Source organism: Pipistrellus kuhlii, unplaced genomic scaffold, assembly GCF_014108245.1.
Source record: "Pipistrellus kuhlii isolate mPipKuh1 unplaced genomic scaffold, mPipKuh1.p scaffold_m20_p_8, whole genome shotgun sequence".
Classification (NCBI taxonomy): Eukaryota; Metazoa; Chordata; class Mammalia; order Chiroptera; family Vespertilionidae; genus Pipistrellus; species Pipistrellus kuhlii.
Genome location: NW_023425584.1, coordinates 3,547,830 through 3,571,936, shown reverse-complemented (window position 1 = coordinate 3,571,936; position 24,107 = coordinate 3,547,830). Strand labels below are relative to the sequence as shown.

General features: G+C 40.8%; 1 protein-coding gene and 1 pseudogene across 6 annotated transcripts in view; one reads left to right on the top strand and one right to left on the bottom strand.

Moving 5' to 3' along the window:
• Nucleotides 1-24,107, top strand: part of CREBRF (CREB3 regulatory factor) — a 40,449-nt gene that overhangs the window by 15,679 nt on the left and 663 nt on the right. Inside the window, exons 2-8 of one of the 6 annotated variants that reach the window (XM_036424738.2) lie at nucleotides 3,892-4,079; nucleotides 6,994-7,030; nucleotides 7,164-8,253; nucleotides 13,983-14,177; nucleotides 15,835-16,024; nucleotides 17,100-17,173; nucleotides 21,202-21,324. In XM_036424738.2, coding sequence (XP_036280631.1) covers nucleotides 7,016-7,030; nucleotides 7,164-8,253; nucleotides 13,983-14,177; nucleotides 15,835-16,024; nucleotides 17,100-17,173; nucleotides 21,202-21,324 — 1,687 coding nt within the window. In that variant the 5' untranslated portion in view covers nucleotides 3,892-4,079; nucleotides 6,994-7,015. Of the gene's footprint in view, nucleotides 1-3,891; nucleotides 4,080-6,094; nucleotides 6,223-6,993; nucleotides 7,031-7,163; nucleotides 8,254-13,982; nucleotides 14,178-15,834; nucleotides 16,025-17,099; nucleotides 17,174-21,167; nucleotides 21,325-24,107 lie in introns of those variants that run through there. The other 5 variants (XM_036424737.2, XM_036424742.2, XM_036424739.1 and 2 more) reach the window with 5 other exon arrangements.
• Nucleotides 13,358-13,457, bottom strand: LOC118712012 (annotated as a pseudogene).

Here is a 24,107-nt window from a genome sequence, read left to right as displayed (position 1 = left end):
AGCCGACGCTCTATCCATTGAGCCAAACCGGTCTCGGCTGAATGAGTCTTGGTATAGAAAATCTGTTGGTAAATATTATTTCTGATGGGTCACAGGCTTCTTTAAGTCCTTCCCCTAGATAATTTTCTCAGAAACACTAGTCTCGAGTTCAGCTTGAGGATAGAGCAGAGGATTTTATGATCAAATAAGTTTGGGACATGGCATCTGTTCTGTTTACCTATTGGTGATTTATAACGAGCATTAGCAACACCCTAGAATTTCCAGGAAGTCCTGCATAAAGGCAATATAACAGATTTGTTTAGTATGGTATTTTCCAATACCACCCTTCTGGTGAATAAACATCTGCCATTCCTTGGAACAATTATTCCTTAGGTCACACAGTAAGACTGTTATTTTTCATGGGCTTTAATATTAAGCCTTGAGTAGAATAGAGATTTTCTTGAGCCCAACGACGTGTAAAGGCATCCAGAAAAGCAAGTTACTGCACCTTCCCCTCGGTGTCACTGCCATCTCAGCATTAATGTCCCTTTCTCTCTGGCTCCCTGGTATGGAGTTAGTTTTGTGTCGGTATGGAAAATGCAGTGTGATGGTAACTACTACAGAAGCTTTCTTCTGTGTAATGGTGATTGCAGTAGAAGCCTTTTTGATTGTTTGTTTTTGTCCCTTTTCACTTTTGGGTGGGAGATTTTGTTCTTCATGTTTCTCAGTACATATTTGGAAGGTACCAAGCGTTCCTGGGAAATGGGTGCAAAACTTTGGGGGTGAGGATGCTTTGTTGTGAAGTTGGGTCATTAGTTTTAGAGACTGTAAGAGTTTATCACTGAAAAGAGGTTCTACTGCTTGGGGTAGAGTTGGCCTTTCCTTCTCGTCCTGTTTGCCGCTGAGAGACTGGGAGAGAGGCCACTAAGGACTTTGATATATCCCAGGTGAATGAGCTCCGCCCTTTACATAGTGGATGCCCTCCGGGAACGGGTCTCTTTAATACATTCAGCCTTGCTTGCAGTAGCTATTACAGATGTCGAGTTTCTGAGCTGGATTAGTTGTGGGACAAAAGAAATAATTGGCATAATATTCCTATTGGAAGTAATCATCTTTTAGAATTATTTTATTACTACATCCTAATTTAATATCTCATTTAATTCTCATAACATCCCTATTACATGTTAAAGGAGAATAATTATAATTCCTCAGTCTGCAAGCTAAGACAAAAAAATTTAAGCTCTAAATTCCTAAGTCTGTTTAGTTTTAAGTATGGGATCAAAACTGGGATCCAGGTCTCCTATTTCCCAAATAGATGGTCTTTTTGCTAACTGCATTGACTGAAGTTTTCTTTGAGGCCAAGTGTTTAAGTACGATTTTAAATAATACTCAGTATTTGTATGAAGGTATTATGGCATAGAAAATTCAGTAGCCAGAGAGATGAAAAAAATGAGGCTTAGAAAGATCTGTATAGTTTGCAAGTGAAAGCTGCAACTACATTTAGCCCCCCCCCTCCTTTTTAAAAAAATATATTTTATTGATTTTGTATAGAGAGGAAGGGAGAGAGATAGAGAGTTTGAAACATCAATGAGAGAGAGTCATCGATCAGCTGCCTCTTGCACACCCCCTACTGGGGATATGCCCGCAACCAAGGTACATGCCCTTGACCGGAATCGAACCCGGGACCTTCAGTCCCAAAGCCGACGCTCTATCCATTGAGCCAAACCGGTCCCGGCCATTTAGCCCCTTTTTAATCCAGTGTTTCCCTGATAAACTAAGCTTTTGATAGATGTTGTCTTTAGTAGATGCCAATAAATATATGTTAAATACAACTCAATCTCTTAAGTCTTCGACCCTTGCTAGGAAGGCTAAGTTTCAGGTTTCACGGAGTATCAGACTTTTCTCTCAGATCCAGGTTGTAGACCAGGATTACTCTGGTCCACTTTGTGGAATGCATCACTTGAATCATATGCCTTTTGGGGGTCTAAGTAATAGTTCTAGATTATGCACATGACCTCCTTCTCACAGGAATTGGGGGGAAGAGTTAGGACTGAGAATACATATCAGCAACAGGACCAACCATGAAGCCACAAGAGGAGAAGCTGGGCCAGAACTGGCCTTTGGCAGGAGCAGGGATCAGTCATTACACTTAGAATCTTAGACTGCAGCTCTGGATGAAGATGCATAACTAACTGACTTTGTAGGCCCAGGCTGGGCACTTGATGGTGTTTCTTAGGCTAGAACAAATGGCTCAGAATGACAGCCCACCAGAGGGGAGAGGCCAATGAAGAGCCAGGAAGTACAAATGGCAGTCAGTGTCATTAACCTAATTAAGAGGAGCAGTGATTGATGCCTATCTCTTATTTATTCAGCCAGATATCTTTGAAATAATGTACCACTCTAACCTTTTAGTTTAGAGTAAGGGTGTCGAACTCAATCAGAGAAGGGGCCAAAATCTAAAATCCAGCCTAAATCGCGGGCCGAATGGTTTACTGAACAGTCATAAACTGTCATTGTGATGGAAACGCAGCGGAGTGCAGTGATGACAGCGCGGTGCAGGCCACATTGCAAGGCCTGGCGGGACGGATTTGGCCCGCGGGCCTTGTGTTTGACACATGTGGTTTAGAGAGTATATTAACTATAGAGGGCAGCTCAGCTTAACACACTGCTGACCAGTAGTTTTATTGCTAGCTTTACCCAGTGGCCAGATAACTTTCTATTGAACAAATACAAAAAAAACATTTTACATAAATGTTAAAGGGACACTTTAAAATTAAATACCCATTGCTTTTTGAAGTTATTTATTACATGTTCTTACAAGCTAATATCTTTTTAAGAATTCTTGTGATCCGTCCGCAATGTGTTAAGTTGACTCTCAGTGTAAGAAATGATGCTGCATCTAGACTGAATGAGAGCAACGAGTTCATTGTAGGCAGTGGTTCTCAGCCTTTAGGAGGGTCAGAGTCACCTAGAGGAGCAGGCTGGTTAAAATAGGGCTGGGCCCCGCTTCCAGAGCTCCTGCTTTAGTAAGTCTGGGCTGGGCCCAAGCTTTTGCACTTCTGAGAATTTCCAGGTTGGCGCGGATGGTGCTGTGCCTGAGATCACACTTTGGGGACCACTGATGTAGAAAAAAAATGATGAAATGGGTATAGCTGTTTAGTTCCTAGTGATTAAGGCCTTCACAGAGGAGGTTTAAGGGGGCTAACATTCAAGTCTCTACCACTGTCGAGACCCTTTGCTGAGTGATTTGCAATCATTGTTTAACCCTGAAAACCACTCTGCAAAGGAATCCTTACTTCTCCCTAGAGTAGCGGTCGCCAACCATTGGTCCATGGACCACTGGTGGTGCGGCAAGGTCTGAAAGGTTGACGACAGCTGCCTTAGAGCTTACACATTTAAAAACTTGCATGAATAATTCTTACTTCAAGGCAGCTTTCACTTACAGCTGAAAGAATAATGTTACACATACCACTCTATGAATATGATTTTATTTCATGTAGAGGTATGCTACAATATATTGCATCGTTCACTATTCACTGCTTTTCTTGTAGCTTTATGAGTGATGTAAATGTAGATTAACAGTAATGATTATACAATGGATGGAATTAAATGTTGCAGTGTTTTTTCTCATGCAGAACAGAAAGTGAATGGGAGCTTTACTTTAACATTAAGTATAGTACATCTTTTATATCACAAGAAAAATCAGCCTATGAATTTTTTTAATGTCCCTCCTTGTTAAATAAAGGAAGGAATGGTGAATTTCAGAATAGTTGGTACTAAGAAAGGACCAAATTCTTGATATTGCAACCACAAGACTTGCTTCTTTAAAGTGTTCTTTGTTAAGGTCGTTTTGAAAGGTCAGCTTGTTTCTTAACAGTGCTCAGTGAAGTTGCGGTGTGTTCTGTTTGACAGATCCGCGCAGAAGAGAAAACCAGGGATCTCAGCAGTTGAACTGAAGGCACTCCAGGGAAACCTGCCGCTTATTGTGAAAATCATCTTTGATCCTGAAATTAAAAGTAAAGCTGGAAAGGAATTTACAGACAAGAAAAAAAAGAAGTTTGGGATCGGACTTACAGGATCTGGGCTTGGAAATGCCTCAGGTAAGTTATCCAGAGCAAGTGTAAGGTTTTCTGTTTTCCCACGGCAGAAGTCAGTGTCATTGCTTCTGTAAGTTCTCCAGTTCTTGACACAGCTGAACACACTATCTTTTTAAGGCATTTTCCTTCTGACTTTAGCTAGTTTTAAAGGTAAACTTTTCCCATTGCTTCTATTTTCTGCTTTGCGGTATAGCTTTAAATAACGAGCATGGCTCAGGGCACGTGGTGAGTGGAAATTTAGTGAGAGGCGTACAGATCTGCTGGCTTCATGGGAGCTAAACCAACTGCCCTGAAATTAACCTGCCGCCAAAAGCCTATTTTGTTCTTCGCCGCCTTCTTTCTGTTTCACAATTGTTCCTTTCCATTCATGCCTGTTGAATTTAAAAGTAATTAAGAGGAAATGGTGTCTGTCTTCCATACACATACAAACCCACACACATATATACAGGAGTAGGCAAATGTGGTCTACAGTCGTGAGTATGCAAACGTTTATTCTTGTATTATTTACTCTATTTCCCAAACAACTGTAAGCCTACTTTTGCCCACCTCTGTATATACCTCCCACAAAACATGTTTAAGAGTGATTATATCCATTTATTTTTTAAAATTTCTTTATTGATTAAGTAGATCCATTTATATTACTACTTCGAATTCATCAGTTCTGGTTTCAGGCAATCACTGAAACAATAAATGAAGCCCTGTTAGTCCCCACTCAGCATATACAGCTTCTTCCCTTCCTCCTGCCATTATCTTTCACCCTCTCCCCTCTGTGTGTTCAGTGCTGAGGAGAGATCTAAAAATAATGAGAAGGCATGGGCTCTTAGGTGCTTTGTGTGAGGCCAGGCAGAACTATGCCTTGAGCAAAGGAAGTTAGGAACTTGCTGGGACTGTGCAGCCACTCGGAGGCAGGCAGCAGAGGCACAGAAGGGAATTTGCTGGCTGATGTTAAAAAGACCAGCAGCCTGCCTCCACCCCAACCTCCCTGCCAAGTGGGCCGCACATACCCATTCAGAGTTCTTTCCCATTCAAGTTTTAATTTGCTGTTTATCAAATACTTGAATTTGGGACTATAAGACACTTATTTTGAGTTTGCAGTCTTGTAGGGTTGGGGAAAATCAGAAAAGAATGGGGTGGGATGTTCCAATGAAGGAAAACATGACGAGAGAGTATGTATGATAAAGGTGTATGTCTACAAAAATGTAAACAAGCAGACTAATAATTTTTTAATGTTTCAGCAGAAACTTACTGAATAAGAACAAAAAGGCAAAGATGGAATATTTATTTTTTCCCCATCCTCTTCCTTTATGCAAGTTCAATTTCAGAGGGAGGGCTTTTACTTGTTTGGACAATTTAGGCGTGTGAGCCCGCCTTCACTCTAGAGTGGTTTATAGAGACGTTGAAATGGAAAAGGAGGATGGATTAACTCTGGGTGCCGAGGCTTTTCCCCTTTCTTATTTATTATAGAACGAATTGCACACTTTTCAGGAGTCAGGATTAAAGCTGCTGAGCTCTAAGTCACTGGTCTCACCCAGGGGATTTGGGGATATTTGGCTGGTTGTATCTCCATCACGTTCCTGGAGGCACGTTCCTAGAGATGCCCACGCTCTCTTCCAGCCTGTTTTGAGGACTCACTTAGGAGTCCAGAGTTAGACTGACCCAGGAAATGGCAGCTCTCCTCTTCAGGGAGTTAGTACAGAGAGATAGTAATTAGAGATGGATTTGAAGAATATTTATAGCCTACTAAAAGTATTCATTAGGTACTGTATGCTGACTGGTGGCTAAATAAGCTTTAGTTTTTAGAGGTTAAGTATTATGAACAATTGACACTTTATGTTTTTATATATCTTAGTTATTTTCGTAATATAAACCCACAGCTAAATGCTAAATGTCTTAGATGTACTAATAGGAGAAGAAACACAATTGTTTTCTGAAAATAGTAGGTGTGGGGATGGGGCAGATGCGTAATAAATTGGTCTTGAGTAGTCTTCCATGATCTAAAACTAAACCCTCTCTGTTGTAGCCCAGTGTGAGCGGAATGGACCCGCCTTTCGGGGATGCCTTCCGAAGCCACACTTTCTCGGAACAGACTCTGATGAGCACAGACCTCTTAGCAAACAGCTCAGATCCAGATTTCATGTATGAACTGGTAAGTAACATGTGCTTGTATTCTTTGATTTGTTGTAAAAGTGTTTTGGTAAGAGTTTTTTTTACTTATAAAGGCCAAATTTGATTCTTGTGATTGTGAGTCTAGTCATTTTAGAAGGACGTATGAGCCCATTGAAAATAGTAAGAGGAATGGTTTTCTGAATACCCTGAGTCTGGTTTTTGATGAGGAGGATGGGAAGCAGTCTTTCTTTCATATATCTAAATACTAAAAGACTTTTGAACTGGAAAATTTACAAATGGTAACATTGAGCAAGGCATACGACAAAATGTGAGACAAAAATTAGCAATTCCAAGCAATATCTGCTTTTTAACATAAAAGTATATGACGAAGCAGCCTTTCATGTTAGTCCATTAGAGCTTAACTGAATTCTTTTAATGGCTGCACAGTCTTAATCACATCCCTTCTCATGAGGAGTATTTTATTTGCCAAGCCTGAAAGTTGTTACAAGGTCTTCCAAAGAGCTTCTTTGTCTGTGGCTGAGTTCCAGCTCTCTTTGGCTTGCTCTGTGCCTCTAGCTTAATTTCATTTAAGAAGGCATATTCTTCTGTGAGGAAGGTAAGGTCTTTACTGTTTGCTTTGTAAATGAGCCTGTTTCTAAGGAGGTACCAATATCCTTTAGGTCAAAGATCAGGAAATATAAACTTTTTTTCAGGAAGAGTGTTTATAGTAAAGTTTAATAGGCCTTGATATTTGCACCGTACTTCAACCTCTCAAGGGACATGTTTTCCCTCTTTTTTTTTCTTGCCCAAGGAAATGATGTTACCTATATGGAATGGTAAAGTTTCATGTAAGTAGCCTGTATCTTAAAATAAAACAGAGCAGAGTTCAAGCACTTGTTTATCAATTTAATCTATGGACGAGGATGGAGGCGGATATTTATTTCCTAAAATATGTGTGTAATTTTTCTAAACCTTTCTCAGGATAGAGAGATGAACTACCAGCAGAATCCTAGAGACAGCTTCCTTTCTTTGGAGGACTGCAAAGACATTGAAAACCTGGAGTCTTTCACAGATGTCCTGGATAACGAGGGCACTTTAACTTCAAACTGGGAACAGTGGGATACATACTGTGAAGACTTAACAAAGTACACCAAGCTAACCAGCTGTGACATCTGGGGCACAAAAGAAGTGGATTATTTGGGTCTTGATGACTTTTCCAGCCCTTACCAAGATGAAGAGGTCATAAGCAAAACTCCAACTCTGGCCCAGCTTAATAGTGAAGACTCTCAGTCTGTTTCTGATTCCCTGTACTACCCAGATTCCCTTTTCAGTGTCAAACAAAATCCCTTGCCCTCTTCATTCCCTGGTAAAAAGATCGCAAGCAGGGCAGCTGCCCCGGTGTGTTCCTTTAAGATTCTTCAAGCTGAGGTCCCGTTGTCAGACTGTGTCCAAAAAGCCAGTAAACCCACTTCAAGCACACAAATCATGGTAAAGACCAACATGCATCTTACTGAGAAGGTGAACTTTCACGTTGAATGTAAAGACTATGTTAAAAAGGCAAAAGTAAGGATCAGCCCCGTGCAGCAGAGCCGGCCGTTGCTGAGCCAGGCTCACGCAGACGCCGCAAAGGAGAACACCTGCTACTGTGGGGTGGTGGCAAAGAGGCCAGAAAAGAAAGGGACGGAGTCTCTTCAGGGTCATGCCACTCCAGCTTTGCCTTTTAAAGAAACCCAGGAACTACTACTCAGCCCCCTGCCCCAAGAGGGCCCGGGGGCAATTGCTGCAGGAGAGAGCAGCAGCCTTTCTGCCAGCACATCGGTCTCAGATTCATCCCAGAAAAAAGAAGAGCACAACTACTCCCTTTTCGTCTCCGACAACCTGGGTGAGCAGCCAGCCAAATGCAGCCCTGAGGAAGAGGAGGACGACGACGACGATGTCGATGATGAGGACCACGATGAAGGGTTTGGCAGCGAGCACGAACTTTCTGAAAATGAGGAGGAGGAGGAGGAAGAGGAGGAAGATTATGAAGATGACAAGGATGATGATATTAGTGACACTTTCTCTGAACCAGGTATTCTAACGCTTAGAGGCTTACAGACTGCTCTGTCTCCTCCTATGTGGAAGTAGGAAGTTTTGCTGTGGATGCTTTCTTTGTCTTAGTGTGAGGATTAAATGACTTAATATCTTGGCTCAGATATGTAAGTGGTTTTTAGCTATTCAGACAGCTCTAAAATAATCACTTTTGCCCATATTGTGGCTCATATGCTGATTTCCTCGAGGGCTACTTCTAAATTTATTTCATGCTAAGTGACCTGATTTATCACTCTCTTGAGCAGCTGTGCAACAATGCCAAGAATTGATTGGCTTAAAAAGATTCCCTTTTTATGCACAAGTCGTTCTGTTATTGTTGAGGTAAGTTAGGAGTCCCTAGAATGAGGAACCAAGGGATGATGGTTTATGTTACTCATGACAATAACCAACCAAGCCTACTGGGTGAATAATGTAGAAGAGAGCTTTTTCTCTGTCTGCTGCATCTTTCGTTTGCACAGTATTTTTCCGCTGAAGAAAAATACCTGCTATCATTGAATAAGCACGAAGGGGACTGTTTTATTTATATATAGCCCTTACAAATAGAGGGAGAAAGAAAGAGACCTGTGGGGAGCTGGGCCACTCCGGCATTTACATGTTTGGGCTGTTGCTGCTGTTGGCTTGTGCCGTTTATTTATGAAAATGGCATTGCCAAGTGGAACACAGTTAACACACAAAGAAGTGAAGATCTTCAAGTTTAAGCAAGAGTTATTTTCTTCAGAAATAATGTTGATACTGTAACACCTACATGAAAAATCGAGTTATTAAAAAACGTTAACATTGTCAAAGAAATCCCTTCCCGTTTGTTATGATGATTGCTGAAATTGCCAGCAGTGTAAACATTGGCATTTAATTTTTGGAAGGGTTTTGAAGGCATAGTAGCTGTATTGTAGGCACTGGAGCACTGTTATTACTGAAAGACTCCTTTTAGTGCACTCTTACTATTACACACATGCTTAGCTTGATGCATTTGATACAACCACGTTGTTTGACTTGGGTGGGGTTGCAACTAAGGAAAAGGTACATTAAGTTTAATATGGAGGAAAGGAGGTTTCGCCTTGTCTTTGGTTTACTTTTGAATGCTGTATAGTCTAGATAGAACAATCGTCTTTCCTCCTCAGCAGGAGAATTTTTCAACAAACTAATAAAATCTGTTTTGAAATGTTTCAAGGGAAGTTGTCTTTGTAGCGGTGGTTTACTTAGCCTCCCCCCCTAGGAAGACGAGTGTGGTCCTGGGTCTGGCAGCTCAGCCCTGTTGCTTGAGGACATGTTTGGAATTAGGATAGGAGGGGAGGAGGGAGGCCAGCAGGAGACAGGTAGTAATGGAGGGAAATGGAAAGTGTAGGGAAGGAAATGCCTTTGCCAGCTGGCGTTTAAAGGAATAGATAAATCAGTGAGTATGCCCCACCACCGCAACCAGGCAAGGACCTATGTATGCTGCTTGCCCCACTTCTGGTGTTAGCTTTTCTCTTCTTTGACTTCTAAGTCCACTTTACATTCATTCTTGAGCTTTTGACTTGGTTTTGTGTTGGGGGGTGAGTGGGTCCATGAAGAGAGGCCATTTCCGTTTTCTCAGCCTTGGACTCTGTTAAAGCCGGGAACAGTGTTAGAGTTGGTATTGTCCTGGTAGGCCGCATTTCTGTGCTGGTGGTAAGAAGCAACCAGCGCTGCCCTAAGACTCTGCAGGGCTGGTTTTCCACTTGGTGCAACTTAACAGGCTGAGTGTTTGGATGGCATTGAATTCGCTTACTTTCATTTGACTTCAAGTCCAACCTCCTTGATTAGGATCACTTATTAGTTCTCACAAACGTTAAAAGTATGATAGTCTTAAATCAGCACCATTTGGTGGTTATAACTGGGCTTTATTCATGTTTGCTAATGAAAATGTCCCCTTTTCTTGAAAGAATGAGCTAAACAAGCGACTTCAGGGGTGCACAAGTGAGTTATTGGTGAGAAACAGGAAGGAATTCTTTGAAGCTGAAAAGTGGAATAGTTATAGTTTCTTCAGAGTACTAGTTTTAGAGTGGGTTGATTGGTTTAATTTGCAGCAGTTTATAAAGGCCCTTTTGTGGTGACTAGCTCCCTGGATGCTGGTTCTTGGCACTCCGCTGCTACAGTGCCCGAGCCTACAAAGCTCCAGGAGAGGTGTAAATGGAGTTTCAGTCGCCACTCTGGACCGGCTGCCAAGTTTTAATAGAGCCTATTCTGTGGTCGGGCTCCATTGCTTGGGGTCACGAGTTCCATGGGGTAAGATTAAGAACTGGGCCCCCAGAATGAGAGTTCACTTTGTAATCCCTAGTAAACATTTTTACCGTAGACTTTACCAGCTTAATGGCAGTAATCCTCGCTAACCAAAGATGTGGGCTTGGAATTTTAGGCAATAAATAATCCTTTTTGACTTTCTTTTGATAATCATGTCAGGAAGGAATGAGATCAGTATGGTGGCCCATTAAATGGAAGAAAAAAAAAGCGGGGGCGGGGGCTGGTGGGAAATGTTGAGTGCCTCCTTTTGTGTCTGGCACTGTGTGCATTAGGCATTGGCTGTACAGAGATGAGCAGAATAGACATGATCCTCATCTTCATGGGGCTCAGAGTTGACTGGATCTATTTACTGTTGTGATTTCTGTCTTCTAATACATTTCTCTGTGCTGGGACTCGGCCAGAGAGAGTTGCAGGATGAGTTTCTAACACCTTATTTGACCGTAGAACTCACTTGGGAATGAAGGCATATCTTATAGTAATAGTGCTTCTCAGAACATACTTAGAGAGATAGTTACAGACATTAAATGCTCAACCAGTGAGCTGGGAATATAATATTTCTGCATTTTACTGGATCACAGTAGTCTCTGTATTAAAAGATGGATGACTTCAGCTAACAAGTCCATTGTGTGTGTGTGCGCTTGCGCTTGCACGTGTACTGTAGTGTATGCTCTTAGAAAATAGCCTTAACCCCGTGGTCAGCAAACTGTGGCTCTTTGGCCCCTTGAGTGTGGCTCTTCCACAAAATACCATGGCCTGGGAAAGTCTATTTTGAAGAAGTGTCATTAGAAGAAGTATAAGTTTAAAAAATTTGGCTCTCAGAAGAAATTTCAATAGTTGTCCTGTTGATATTTAGCTCTGTTGACTAATGAGTTTGCAGACCAATGCTCTAACTGATTTAGCTTAGCAGATAGGTCCTGAGGACTGAAGGGTCCCAGGTTTGATTTTGGTCAAGGCATGTACCTTGGTTGTGGTCACATACCCAGTAGGGAGTGTGTAAGAGGCAGCTGAATCGATGCTTCTCTCTCATCAATGTTTCTAATTCCCTATCCCTCTTCTCTCTGTAAAAAATAAAAATATGTATATTTTAAAAAAGAAAGAAAATGTGAAAATACTAGGTCAAAGAAAACAGATTATACAACAGTAAATAAAACTGGTAATTAATTTGGGTGGGATAGAAGAAATAAAAATCTTTATGACTCTTTGAATTTAGACATGTCTAAATCCATGTAGACATTTCAACTGGAGAAGCACAGGGAAAGTGAGACATTCTGTTGGAGCTAAACTCCTTGAGTGATGGGGCCTCAGTCAGTCCCAGGCTCTGCCCAGTCATTTAAGCCCTCCATGAGTGTGTTTCTTTGTGAAGAGCGGGCTAATGATCCTTTCCTGTCAGGTTCAGAAATGAAGTATCTGTGAATGAAACATATAAGGACAAGTTGATAGCTAAGGGAGCATATCATGTAGTGTTGGGGACATGGGTTCACCCCTTTAAGCCCTCACTTTTGTGGGCTCTCACAAGTGCACGTAATCTCCACCCCCTGAGGAAGCTGTCATACACGTGTCCGCCCGATGCTTGGGGCTGGAATAGACCTAATGTGGAACACCAGTTCTTGACGCTGGTGGGAAGATGGGAGTGTTGGGGTTGGTCCGTCTGCCAGCGTTAGGTGTTCCTAGGCCTGTGAGGGTAATCACTGCGAGCCGGTGATTTTTGGCTGGCCCGGACAAGGGCTTTTTTAAAAGGCCATTTCGGGTGGCACAGTGAGGCCCTTGCACCTTTTCCAAAGCTACATGGCAAACTGGGAACAAGATAAAATCCTTCCGTTTGAAGCAAAGCATTCACACAAGTAAAAAGGCCAAAGCTTTATAACAATTTTTAAAAATTGAACTTCTAGAAATTATTGTGTCGCTGAACTTGGGCATTATTTCTTATAAAAGATTGCGATCCCACTGCCTGCCACCGTGTTCTAAAGAACCACAGGTGCACGCTAATGCTGTCCCGCACTTGTCCTCACTGCTGCCTCGAAATCATTTGCTGCTTCCAACTGATTCTCTTTTTAAAGGTCATGTGTTTTGAGGCATAATTTTCACACAGTAAAATCCACTCCCTTTGTGCCCAAACCCTTCAGTGAGTTTTCACAAAATGCACGTCATAATGTAATCACACTCAAGACAGAAGATTTTGATCTCTCTCTCTCTCTCTCTCTCTCTCTCTCTCTCTCTCTCTCTCTCACACACACACACACACACACACACACACACACACACAAACACACCAGTTTCTTTCGTTCCTTTATATAATAGTTAGTCCTTCCCTCCACCCCCAGCTCCTGGCAATCACTATGTCCCTATAATGTTGCCTTTTCTAGAATGTCATGTAAGTGGAATCATATTCTTAATTCTTAATCTGAACAAAACCTGTTAAAATTCTATCCCCCCACCCCCAAACGCTTGGATGTCATCACTTTCTTAGTGTCAGTTGCAGAGGAGTCACATTTTTAGTAGGAAAAGTGGTCCCTTTGCTTGGCCAGTGCAGCCCAGTTTTTTCTGGCTACCTTAGGTTTGGGGTTGTGGGCGTCCTGTGCCTGGCCCATCCCCACCACCCCAGGTGCCCAGCCTTAGTGCATGGAATACGTACACGGTGGGCGTTCTCTGAGGGTATGTGCGAGTGAGAGGTCAGCCTGTATTGGGACTGACCAGTCATTCTAGCAGCTCAGAATTATGTATTTTCTAAAATTTCAAATTAGTAAGGAAAACAATTTCTTAAAAAATGAAGTAAATGCAGATTGTTTCCAGTAAAACATTAGAATAGGCATATACGTTTTTTTGTTTTTAATATGGAACGCTTCATGAATTTGCACATCATCCTTGCGCAGGGGCCATGCTAATCTCTGTATCGTTACAATTTTAGTATATGTGCTGCAGAAGCAAGCATGGCGTATACACTTTTAATAGCCTCTGTGAGAACTGCCCTTTGTGTGCTTTCAATGCCTAGTATGATATCACCCCAGAAATGCACACAGCTTTCTGTTGGGGTGTTTGAGAGGCGTTGGTATTAAAAAGAAGACATTGTAAGGTCACAGTATAGTGGCTAAGTACCATTATCTTATGGTTCTTTTGACATTTCTGTAGCTGTATTTCATTATTCTCTCAGTCCTATGTGAAAATACAGAGTGTCACATAGTAACTTATAAAAACCAAAGAGAAACACCAAGAAGATAGTATAGTCATCTATGTCTCTTTGTCTGAATATTTTATGAGTTAGAGACTTCCATTGGAAAGGGTATTGTATAGACCTGGTTCATAATCTTTGACATGCCAGTGATAAGCAATGATGTTTTCAGATGAAAGGAAATGTTTCAAGGGACAAATAGAAGGGTCTTTTTGTTTGTCCTGGTCGGTTTATTGAGATCCATGGCACTTAAAAATTGGGGTGGGGGCTTTCTTTTTTTTAAGGGTATGAAAATGACTCCGTGGAAGACTTGAAGGAGATGACTTCGGTGTCCTCTCGGAAGAGAGGTAAAAGAAGATACTTCTGGGAGTACAGTGAACAGCTCACACCGTCACAGCCAGAGAGGATGCTCAGGCCGTCTGAATGGAACCGAGACACCTTGCCAAGTAATGTGTATCAGAAAAATGGCTTGCATCACGGTAAGAGAGTATTGTGGTCAGATGTTTTGTGTCACTTTACGTAGATGCTAAGCCATGTTTAATCATTGTATGTAGGTGTTCACCCCTTCCTAGCAAGCTGGAGAGCGAAGCAGTAGAGCTGCTGTGTTTGCGCAAACAGCTTGACCAGGGTTGAGAACCATTACCTAGACAGGGAGGCAAGCCTGTGCAAAATGATTTTATTTCCGGTTACTTCCAGGAAATGATTAGGAAGCTCTGATTCCTGACCCGTCACAGTTGCTATAAACCACAGGGTTGGGAAGGAGAATGGGCTCCAGCACTCACTTTCATTCTCATTCAGTCTCCAGGCCTAATATTGACGGGAGATTGGGATCCACGGGGTGTGGGGAAGGAAAAGAGGAGAAATAGTCGTATGAAAAGGAATGGAGAGAGAGGAGTGGGAAATAAGGGTTGAGAGAAGCTTATAATCTTAGGCAGGTCAAATTTGGAATTGTGAACCCAGGGCGATGTAATTAAATAGAATTCCTTCTGCAAAAATGTGATTTTTTTATGTTAATCCAAAATTCTGTTCCATACTTTTACATTAACCCATAGAGGAGGGCTTTAGTCAGATTGGTGCTCAGTACACGGTTTAGTAATCACTCCTGCTGCAGACTTCAGTTGCTAAGCATTTTGACACTGGAATTGGATCAGAAGTATGCATGTGCCTCATTTTCCCTGGTTCCGAGGCCTGTACTTTACTGTCTCTCAATGAAGGAAAACCCAGTTTTTGCCTTCAGATCAATTTTTCTACCTCATTGAAAAGACAGGACCAGTAAATAGGTCCATAAAGCATATGGGGAGCACTAGAAAAGTTGTGTGGTGGTTCCGAGGCCAGAGCCAGTCCTCATGCCTGCAGTGATGGGCAGGAGCCCTGGAGTCTTCTGTGAGTTATATGCCAAACTGACCTTTCAAAAAAGGCAACTTTTACTTGATGGACTTTTCAGTCCAACACAAGACTCTCTATAATCTGACACATTTCAGTCAGAGCACCAAAGCATCTAAAATCTCCAAAATCTTTTTCTGACCATATATGGTATTAGACCCTAGCCCTGATTTTTCTGTGCAGGTGAACTTGCATTCCAGGCCTAAAGTTTGAGATGCTTTTCACTGCCATGCAAATAATAAGAACCTGTCATACTGGGGCCGGAAGCCTAGAGGTGGGAAGGAATGGAAATCATATCACCCCCATTTCTTGCAGACACAGAGCGGGAAAGAGAGAAGGCCACTGGTTCTAGCATAGGGTGTTAGCATTCTGAGGCTTCTGAAACGTGCCAGACTTCTGGATAAGAAAAGGGGGTGGGAGATGTGGTTTTAAAACATGGCTGCAGAGCCAAAACCGATTTGTCTCAGTGGATAGAGCGTCGGCCTGGGAACTGAAAGGTCCCGGGTTCGATTCCGGTCAAGGGCATGTACATTGGTTGCGGGCACATCTCCAGTAGAGGGTGTGCAAGAGGCAGCTAATCGATTCTCTCTCATTGATGTTTCTAACTCTCTATCCCTCTCTCTTCCTCTCTGTAAAAAATCAATAAAATATATTTAAAAAAAACAAACAAACCAAAAAAAAACATGGCTGCAGAAAATGTACCTCTTGTTAAATAAGGCGGTGTAACTTACTGTTCTTTTAAACCACCTTTAGGCAAATACGCGGTAAAGAAGTCCCGGAGAACTGACGTCGAAGACCTGACTCCCAACCCGAAGAAGCTGCTGCAGATAGGCAACGAGCTGCGCAAGCTGAACAAAGTCATCAGCGACCTGACGCCCGTCAGCGAGCTGCCCCTGACCGCCCGACCCCGGTCCCGGAAGGAGAAGAACAAGCTGGCCTCCCGGTGAGCGCTGGGCATGCTTGTGGTGGGAGTGAAGGCCAGGAGGGGGGGCTGGCCTTGCCGCCAGCCTGTGTGGAAGCTCATGTGCCCTCCGCCAGTTATTCAGAAATGGACTTTTATAAATGCTTCAAGAGAATTATAATCTTTCCTTTGAAAGTAAAAGGCACTGTTGATGCTTGGTGGGAAAAGTTTTTAAAGGGGAGAGGTAAATGGACTCCAGTCTAGTATAACAATGAACATTTTTATCGTAGCCTCGTGCTTTATTGTGTAGTAATTAAAATTCACCCCTTTTAACGTACACTTCTATGAGTTTTGGCAAACACCCTGATCATATAAGCACCACCACAGTCAAGATATTGAACATTTTCATTACCTTAAAAAATGTCCTCATGGTCCTTCGTAAACCCTTCTCCCGCCCTTAACCCCTCCCCACCACCCATCTGTGTTTTATTTGTAGTTTGTAGAACGTCATAGAGGTGGAGTCATACAGCAGATAGCCTTTTGACTCTGGCGTGGGCTGAGTTCTTTGGTTCGCCATGATGCATTTGACATTCACCCATGTTGCTGTGCGGAGTAATAGTCTGTTCCTTTGCATTGCTGAGTGGTGGTCCATTGGAGGGATGTCTGCAGTTTACCCATTCACCAGCGGAAGGACATTTGGGTTGTTTCCAGTTTGGGGCAATTATGAGTAAAGCCACCATAAACACTCACTTACAGGTGTTTGTGTGAACATGAGTTTTCATCTCTCTAGGAAATGAATGTTTATGTTTAATTTTATAAGAAAAACGGTCTTTAGTTATCTCCAAAGTAATAAAGCAAATTTTTTAAAAGTTACTACTTTCAAGTTAGCTATATGTCCTATTTTATATCCCCACCAGCAATATATGAGGGCTTTATTTTTGAATATGTTTAAAATTTTTTATAAATCAGTTTAGATCAATTATTATATTGTGGGTATTTGGTGTAAATGAGTTACTGTTGTTAGGCAGTGGTTTTTGGTTACTATTAGAAAATGAAGAGAAAAAGTTCTGAATGTTCACTTAAAAAAAAGTGAACTAATAGTTTCTTCCTTTCACAGGGCTTGTCGGTTAAAGAAAAAAGCCCAGTATGAAGCTAATAAAGTGAAATTATGGGGCCTCAACACAGAATACGGTAAACCTACACCTTTAAGAATTTGATTAACCTCCTGTTTCTTTGCTGACTACTCTTTTTCTTAGTTTTTTTGCTTTGCCTGTATTCTGCCCAGGTTTAGGCCAGCCTCCTTGTTAATCCGTTCAGTAAGCTACATGCTCTTCTTACTCATTCCTGCCCCAGTGTGAGCATCTCCATTTGGGGCTTCCCGGTCAGATCTCATCTGTGCCCTGAGGAGCCCATTAATTGTGAGCATAGTAATTTCTTACTTTCATAGTAGTGCTGCTGGGTTAGCCACATTTACTGACTACTGTTTATTTTAGCCTTTGAATGGATAGTTTAGGTCTCTGGTTTACAGGGTTGACTGCTCATGGATTTGTCTCTGTACATGTTGAAATACAGAATCCTAGGCTTCTTCCCAGATCCTCTGGATTGTAATCTGTGCAAGGAGAGCCAGGAATTTACATTTTTAACACCATCTTCGTTACTCTTATGCAACCTTCCTAGCATATTTTGGGAATCATTGGTTTAAATCAGTACTTCCCAATCTTTCACGTCATGGCACATGCAGTGAATTATCATCTCTAAGGCATCCTGGAATATGAGAGGGTATCCTGCTCATAGGAAGAGGCCTCTGTGGGCGGAGAGGACCATTCTCCTTCACCTAGAACCCTGTGTAGCACGCTAGGGCGTTAGAAAGCTCTGGCGTGGGCTGTGTTCCTCCTTTCCTTAAGCTTGGTATTGGAGTTTGCATGTTCCTTTGCCTCTAAAATTGTCAACTTCAGAAAGTTGTATCAGAAAGTGGAACAGTGGCAAAGTGATTATTATTTGTATCTCGAGATTTTCTTAAATCCAGCATGATGTCTGGCACATAGATGCTCATAAACTTTGTGTAGTTTTTCTTAATCCTTGATCCTGATTATCTTGTTTCCATCTGTGAGGGCAGAAAGAGGATTTACAGCTGAAGTTTATAACTTGTTAAACGAACTGATGTTATTTATTAATGGCCACTCTAATCAAGATAAATGAATTAGATCAGCGTTTTTCAACCGCTGTTCCGCGGCACAGATGTTGCCTGGTGTGCCGTAGGTGCAGACAAGACAAGAATTTTATAATTTTTCACTATTTTGTTTACTTAATATTTCATAATAAAGTAATTATAAAATACTTTCTTTGTGTTTATTTGATTCCTATTCAAGAGAATTACTTTATATATAGTCAATATAGGCACAGAGTTAAATTTTTTAACATTTTCTAATGGTGGTGTGCCTCGTGATTTTTTTCATGAAACAAGTGTGCCTTTGCCCAAAAAAGGTTGAAAAACACTGAATTAGATGAACCAATAGTTGGCTTCTTGGAATGGAAATCTCCATTTTCCTACTATTCTTTCTTGCTTTTGAAGCATTTTGAGTTGAACTCTGTGAATGTGTATGGATGGGATTACTGTAATGTCATGGCATTTGTATGTCTTTAGAGCCCAGCTGGCTCGCCCTGCAGGGGATGTGGTGGCCCCTGGGCACCTTCTGGATCAATGTTTCTTTGGACACATGTTGGCATCTATTTCTGTGTTGTTCGGTTAATGTATTTATCCATAATTATATACATCTCTATGGCTGTATATTTTTGCATTTGTTAAATCAGTTCACCAGGTTTGTATAGGTCTACTTCTAAACTCTGTTCCATTGACCTATTTGTCTATCTTTATTTTATGTAAACGATCTTGATTACTGCATTTTATAGTAAATCTTAAAGTCAGCTAGTGTTAGTCCTTGCTAATCCTCTAATTTTCTTCTTTCCTTTCAAAGTTGTTTTGGTTATTCTAGGTCTTTTGCATGGCCACATAAACTTTAGAATTAATGTATCTCCTTTTTTAAAAAAAACTTAGTGAAATTTGATTTGGATTGCTTTGAGTGTGTAAATCAGTTTGGAGAGAATTACCATTTTAATAAAACGGAGCTTTCCAATCCATTAACTTGGTATCTTTTTCCATCTAGTTAAGTCTTCTTTAATTTTTCTCCACCTTCTTTATCATTTTCAGTATAGAGTGCTTGAACATCTTTTGTGAGATTTACTTGGGGTATTTTATATATTTTTTGGGTACTGCTGTAAATGGAATTATTTTTGAAACTTTATTTTCAAACTCTTTGCTGATTATAAATGCATGTGAAATGGATTTTTGAGTATTATTCTTATATATTGCTAAATTTGTTTATCAGTTCTAGTAGATATGTAGATGCTCTGGGATTTTTATTGAAGCCATTATCATTCTCAAATAGGAAAAGGTTGTGTGTTTTTTAACCTGCACCAGAGGATATGTTTCCATTGACCTTATAGAGAGGGGAAGAGAGAGAGAGAGAGAGAGAAACACATTGATGTGAGAGAAATGCACCTCAACCGGCGATCAAACCCTCAACCTTTCGGTGTGTGGGACAATGCTCCAGCCAACTGAGCCACACCAGCCAGGGCTAACTAGGGAAGGTTTTATTCCTTTCTGATCTTATGCCTTTTATTTATTTTCATTCCCTGTTGCAATGTCTAGGATTTTGAATATAAGTGGTGATTACTTTGCAATTTTGGGGTGGGGGGTCAGGAACTTTTCACCTTTAATTATGGTTCCAGCTCTAGGCTTTTTTTTGTAGATGAGATGCCTTTATCATTTGGAGTAAGTTGAATTTTTTTTTCTAGTTTCATTGATCATGAATAGCTATTGAATATTGTCATATAAGGGATTTTTTTTGCATTTATTAGAATAATCATGTTGTATTATCCTTTTTTCCTTAGTAATATATCACATATTCACCTGTTAATACCGTGAATTACATTAACTGATTTTTAAATATTAAATCAACCTTGCATTATTAATAAACTACTTGGTTATGGTGTATTTTCCTTTTTATAGTAAAGTCTATTGCAAATAATTTGTTAAAGATTTTTGTGTCTATATTCAAGAGGGATATTAGTCTATAGTTTTTCTTTTTTATAACGTGTTGGTCAGATTTAGGTTTTGGGCTATACTTGCCTTATGGAATGAATTGAGCCATAATCTTTATCTTTTTAAAAAACTTTAAGATCAATTTTATTTCTTCATTGTATGTTTGATAGAATTTGTCCTTAAAACCACCTGTATTTTTTTTTATAAATTGAACTCCTTACTGGAAATAGGCTGTTAGATTTTCCATTTCTTCTTGTTTTTTAAGAAATTTGTTCATTTCATCCAAGTTGTTAAATTTGTTGGCATAGCTTTTTCTTATTATCTTTTTAATGGCTCTAGATTCTGAAGTAATAACCCCTTTTTCATTCTAGATATAATCTATCAGTCTAGCTGGGGATGGGGATTGGGGGTAGGAGGAGGTATCCATTTTGTTGGTGTTTTCAAAGAATCAGCTTTAGGCTTTGTTAACTCTCTCTGTTACATGTTTGTGTTCAGCTTCATTGATTTTTGCTGTTATCTTTATTATTTTCCTCTTATTCACTTTTGGTTAATTCTGCTCTTTCTCTTTAAGCTTTTTAAGATAGGGAAATTAGTTCTTAAAGCTTTATAGTCTTTGAAGGACTTTGATTTATTTAATAAACATTTACTAAGATCTTAAGAATCGATACAGCAGGCACTGCCATAGGTCTTACAGCTGTGAGGACAAATAGGGCAAGTTCTTTACAGGACAGTGGACATTGACACATGTCTGCAGTGTTTCACCCAAAGTGGCACATCAGCCCCAGGTGGTTTGGCTCAGTGGGTAGAGCATCGGCCCGCAGACCGAAGGGGCCTGGGTTCCCTTCGAATCAGGGGCACGTGCCTGGGTTGCATGTCCTCCCAGTGGAGGACCTGCAGGATGTTTCTGTTTCTCTGCCCCTCTCCCTTCTCTGAAATTAAAAAAAAAGTGGCACATCATTTGAAATTAGCCTGCTTGGATAAGAAAGCTTATAACTATCACTGCTTAATGTTTTCTTAAACATTTTCCAGTTCTTAATTGAGTATCTGTTATTACATAATTAAAAGAAAATTCTTCTATGTTAGTGACACACTCGAAGTATCTTGTTCTGTCTTACAGATAATTTGTTGTTTGTAATCAACTCCATCAAGCAAGAGATTGTAAACCGAGTACAGAATCCAAGAGAGGAGAAAGGACCCAACATGGGGCAGAAGCTTGAAATCCTCATTAAAGATACTCTTGGTAAGAAGGATACTGGATAACGAATAACAGTAATAGCATGTAGTGTAAAATGTATGCTTCAAGAGGATAAGAAAAAACTCAAGTGATCTCATTGTAGTTACTCTGTTACAAGTAGTTTTGTCTCTTTAAATATATATTTTATTTTTAAATATATTTTTATTGATTTCAGGGAGGAAAGGAGAGGGAGTGAGAAATAGAAACATGGATGATGAGAGAGAATCATTGCTTGGCTCTTTAGTTTTATCCTTTGAGATTTATCATTCATCAATACCGACTGCCTATTATTGTACTTAGATCTCATCACTGAACTATTTTAACTCTTAAGGAAGAAAAACTTCTAGCAATCTTAACTTTCGCTGAGGAGGAGGAAAACAAAGATCTCTGAGCGGTCAGGCCTGCAGTTCATACTGTAGTTGAGGTGCTCACGTATTCATTTTACCCCTAATACACTCCACAGGATTCTGACAAACTTGGCTGTCTGAGCTCCATTCCTGAACAGATTATGTAACACTAGAAGCCCGATGCACGAAATTCGTGCAAGGGGCTCGGCCCCCGCTGCAAAGGAGGCTGTCTTGGCCCCTACCACCACCTCCGCTGTCTCTGCCTTAGCCCCTGCCTGCCACTGAGGCTGGGGCCTCCGCCTCGGCTTCACCTGCCACTGAGGCTGGGGGCCTCCGCCTCGACCCCCACCGCCGCAGCTTCCTTTGGCAGGTGTTCCAGTGTGTGTCATGCTTTTATTATTATAGGTGGGGCAGAGCAGAGGTAGGCACCTGAAGTGAGGCGCAGCTCCCTCACCAGGAGAGCAGGGCAGCTCACACAGGCACCGGCAGATCACTCAGATCAGGAGCATCCCTGGGGGTTGAGGCAGAGCCAGTCAGTGAGGAGCCTGAGGCACCAAGCAATCGCTCCGGCTACATTACATGCTCTTTGTTTAACGGCTTTTGTTTTATGTCCTTTCAGTGCATTCTGTCTTCTCTTTCTTGTGCTCCAAAATGCTTTTCAGTCTTTGCTAAGTAAAGGGAGGAATTTAGTACTATGAGAAAAATTTCTTTTGCCTTCTTACTTTTTTTAAAAAATATATTTTTTATTGATTTTTTTTACAGAGAGGAAGAAAGAGGGATAGAGAGCTAGAAACATCGATATGAGAGAATCATCGATCAGCTGCCTCTTGCACAGCCCCTATTGGGGATGTGCCCAAACCAAGGTACATGCCCTTGCCCGGAATCGAACCCGGGACCTTTCAGTCTGCAGGCCAACGCTCTATCCACTGAGCCAAACCGGTCTCGGCTTACTTTTTAATTTAAAGGCCTTCTATGTTGATAAGTTTGTGTATTCCCTTTACATCTAAAAGTCAGTTGTACCAGATACAAAATCCTTGACTCATACTTTCTTTCTTTGAGTATGTTAAATATGTTTCTCCATTTTTCTCTGGCACTAAGTGTTGCTATTGGAAAGCTAATAATTGCCTAATTTTTTTCCATATAAGTTATTTGCTATTTTTGCCTAGAAGTCAACAGGATTTTTTTTTTCTTTTTCTTTAAATTGAAGTAGTTTTGCTCGCCTGTATCTTGGCATTGGGAATTTTAGGTTGCTATTCTCATGTGCAGTGTGCTCTTTCAATATGTATTGTAGTTTCCAATCTCTTTATTTTTTTTCTTTTTAAATCAGGCGTTTCTAAACAAGAGCACATACATTAATTACACGAAAATAGCTTTTGAATCGTAGAGTAGGTCATAGTGTCGTTAGCAGCAGCGAAGGAGAGTAGGGGACGGTGGTAGAGCTGTGTTTTTTCTTAATTGAAGAAAAGGTCATCTGCGCCTCCTGCCTCAGGAGGGACAAGCTTCCTCTGGAACCGCGCCCAGTCTCCTCCGTGCTTCCTCCGGGCCTTAGCTGCTTCTACAAGACTTAATACCTGTGGATTGGTTCTTTGCCTATTTTTGCCCATTTTTAATGTTAAATTTCTTTCTCCCCTTCACTTCTGTTTCCCTTAAAAGCATTATCTGTTACATTTATTTGCTCTTGTGTTCCTTTTAGTTTTTCCTTAATTTCAAGGGTTATTATTTTTTTTAATTTCTAATTCTTTTCTGAGTTCTATCATCTTATTTTTGTTTTTCTGTTTCTCATTATGCTGTTCTTTCATATCTTGTATCATTTTCTTTAATATCTTCTGGTTCATTTTGAAATAATAATGGGTTATGCTTTTCATCCTTTTTATGGTTATTCATGCCTTTTAGGCATACTTTTATTGTTTGTAGCAATCTTCTTATTTTCTTTGGTCTTATAGCAACTTTTTATGTGATTTTGACCTTGATACTTTTCTGTTATTTATTTGTATGTGAAGTTAGTTCTTTTTTAACTTTCAAAAGAAAGTTTTGTTCGTGATAGCTTTTCTAACTTCAAACTTCACAGAACCACCTGTTTTTGGTTAATGTAAAACAAATGGCATTTGCTCATGAGATGGTCATGCATGTCCAGTCACAAGAGAGAGGACACAGGAGAGGAGCAGGAAAAGAAAGTTTATCCTAGAGAGACAAGTCACTACATGCCAGTGCAGCCATGTGGCTGGCGGCTAAGGGAGCACCAGGTGGGGAGGAGACAGAGAGAGAAGCAAACCAAAGTGCCTTTTCCTGGGGGTCAAAGTAGTGCAGAAGCAAAGGTGTGCGGGCATTTCTTTGATTCATTTTTGTCTTTTGGGCTGTAATTACTTGTCATCTACCCCACTTTAAACTGTTGATTAACTATTCTTTATGGTCATCCTTGATTTGACCCTTTTAATCTTAAAA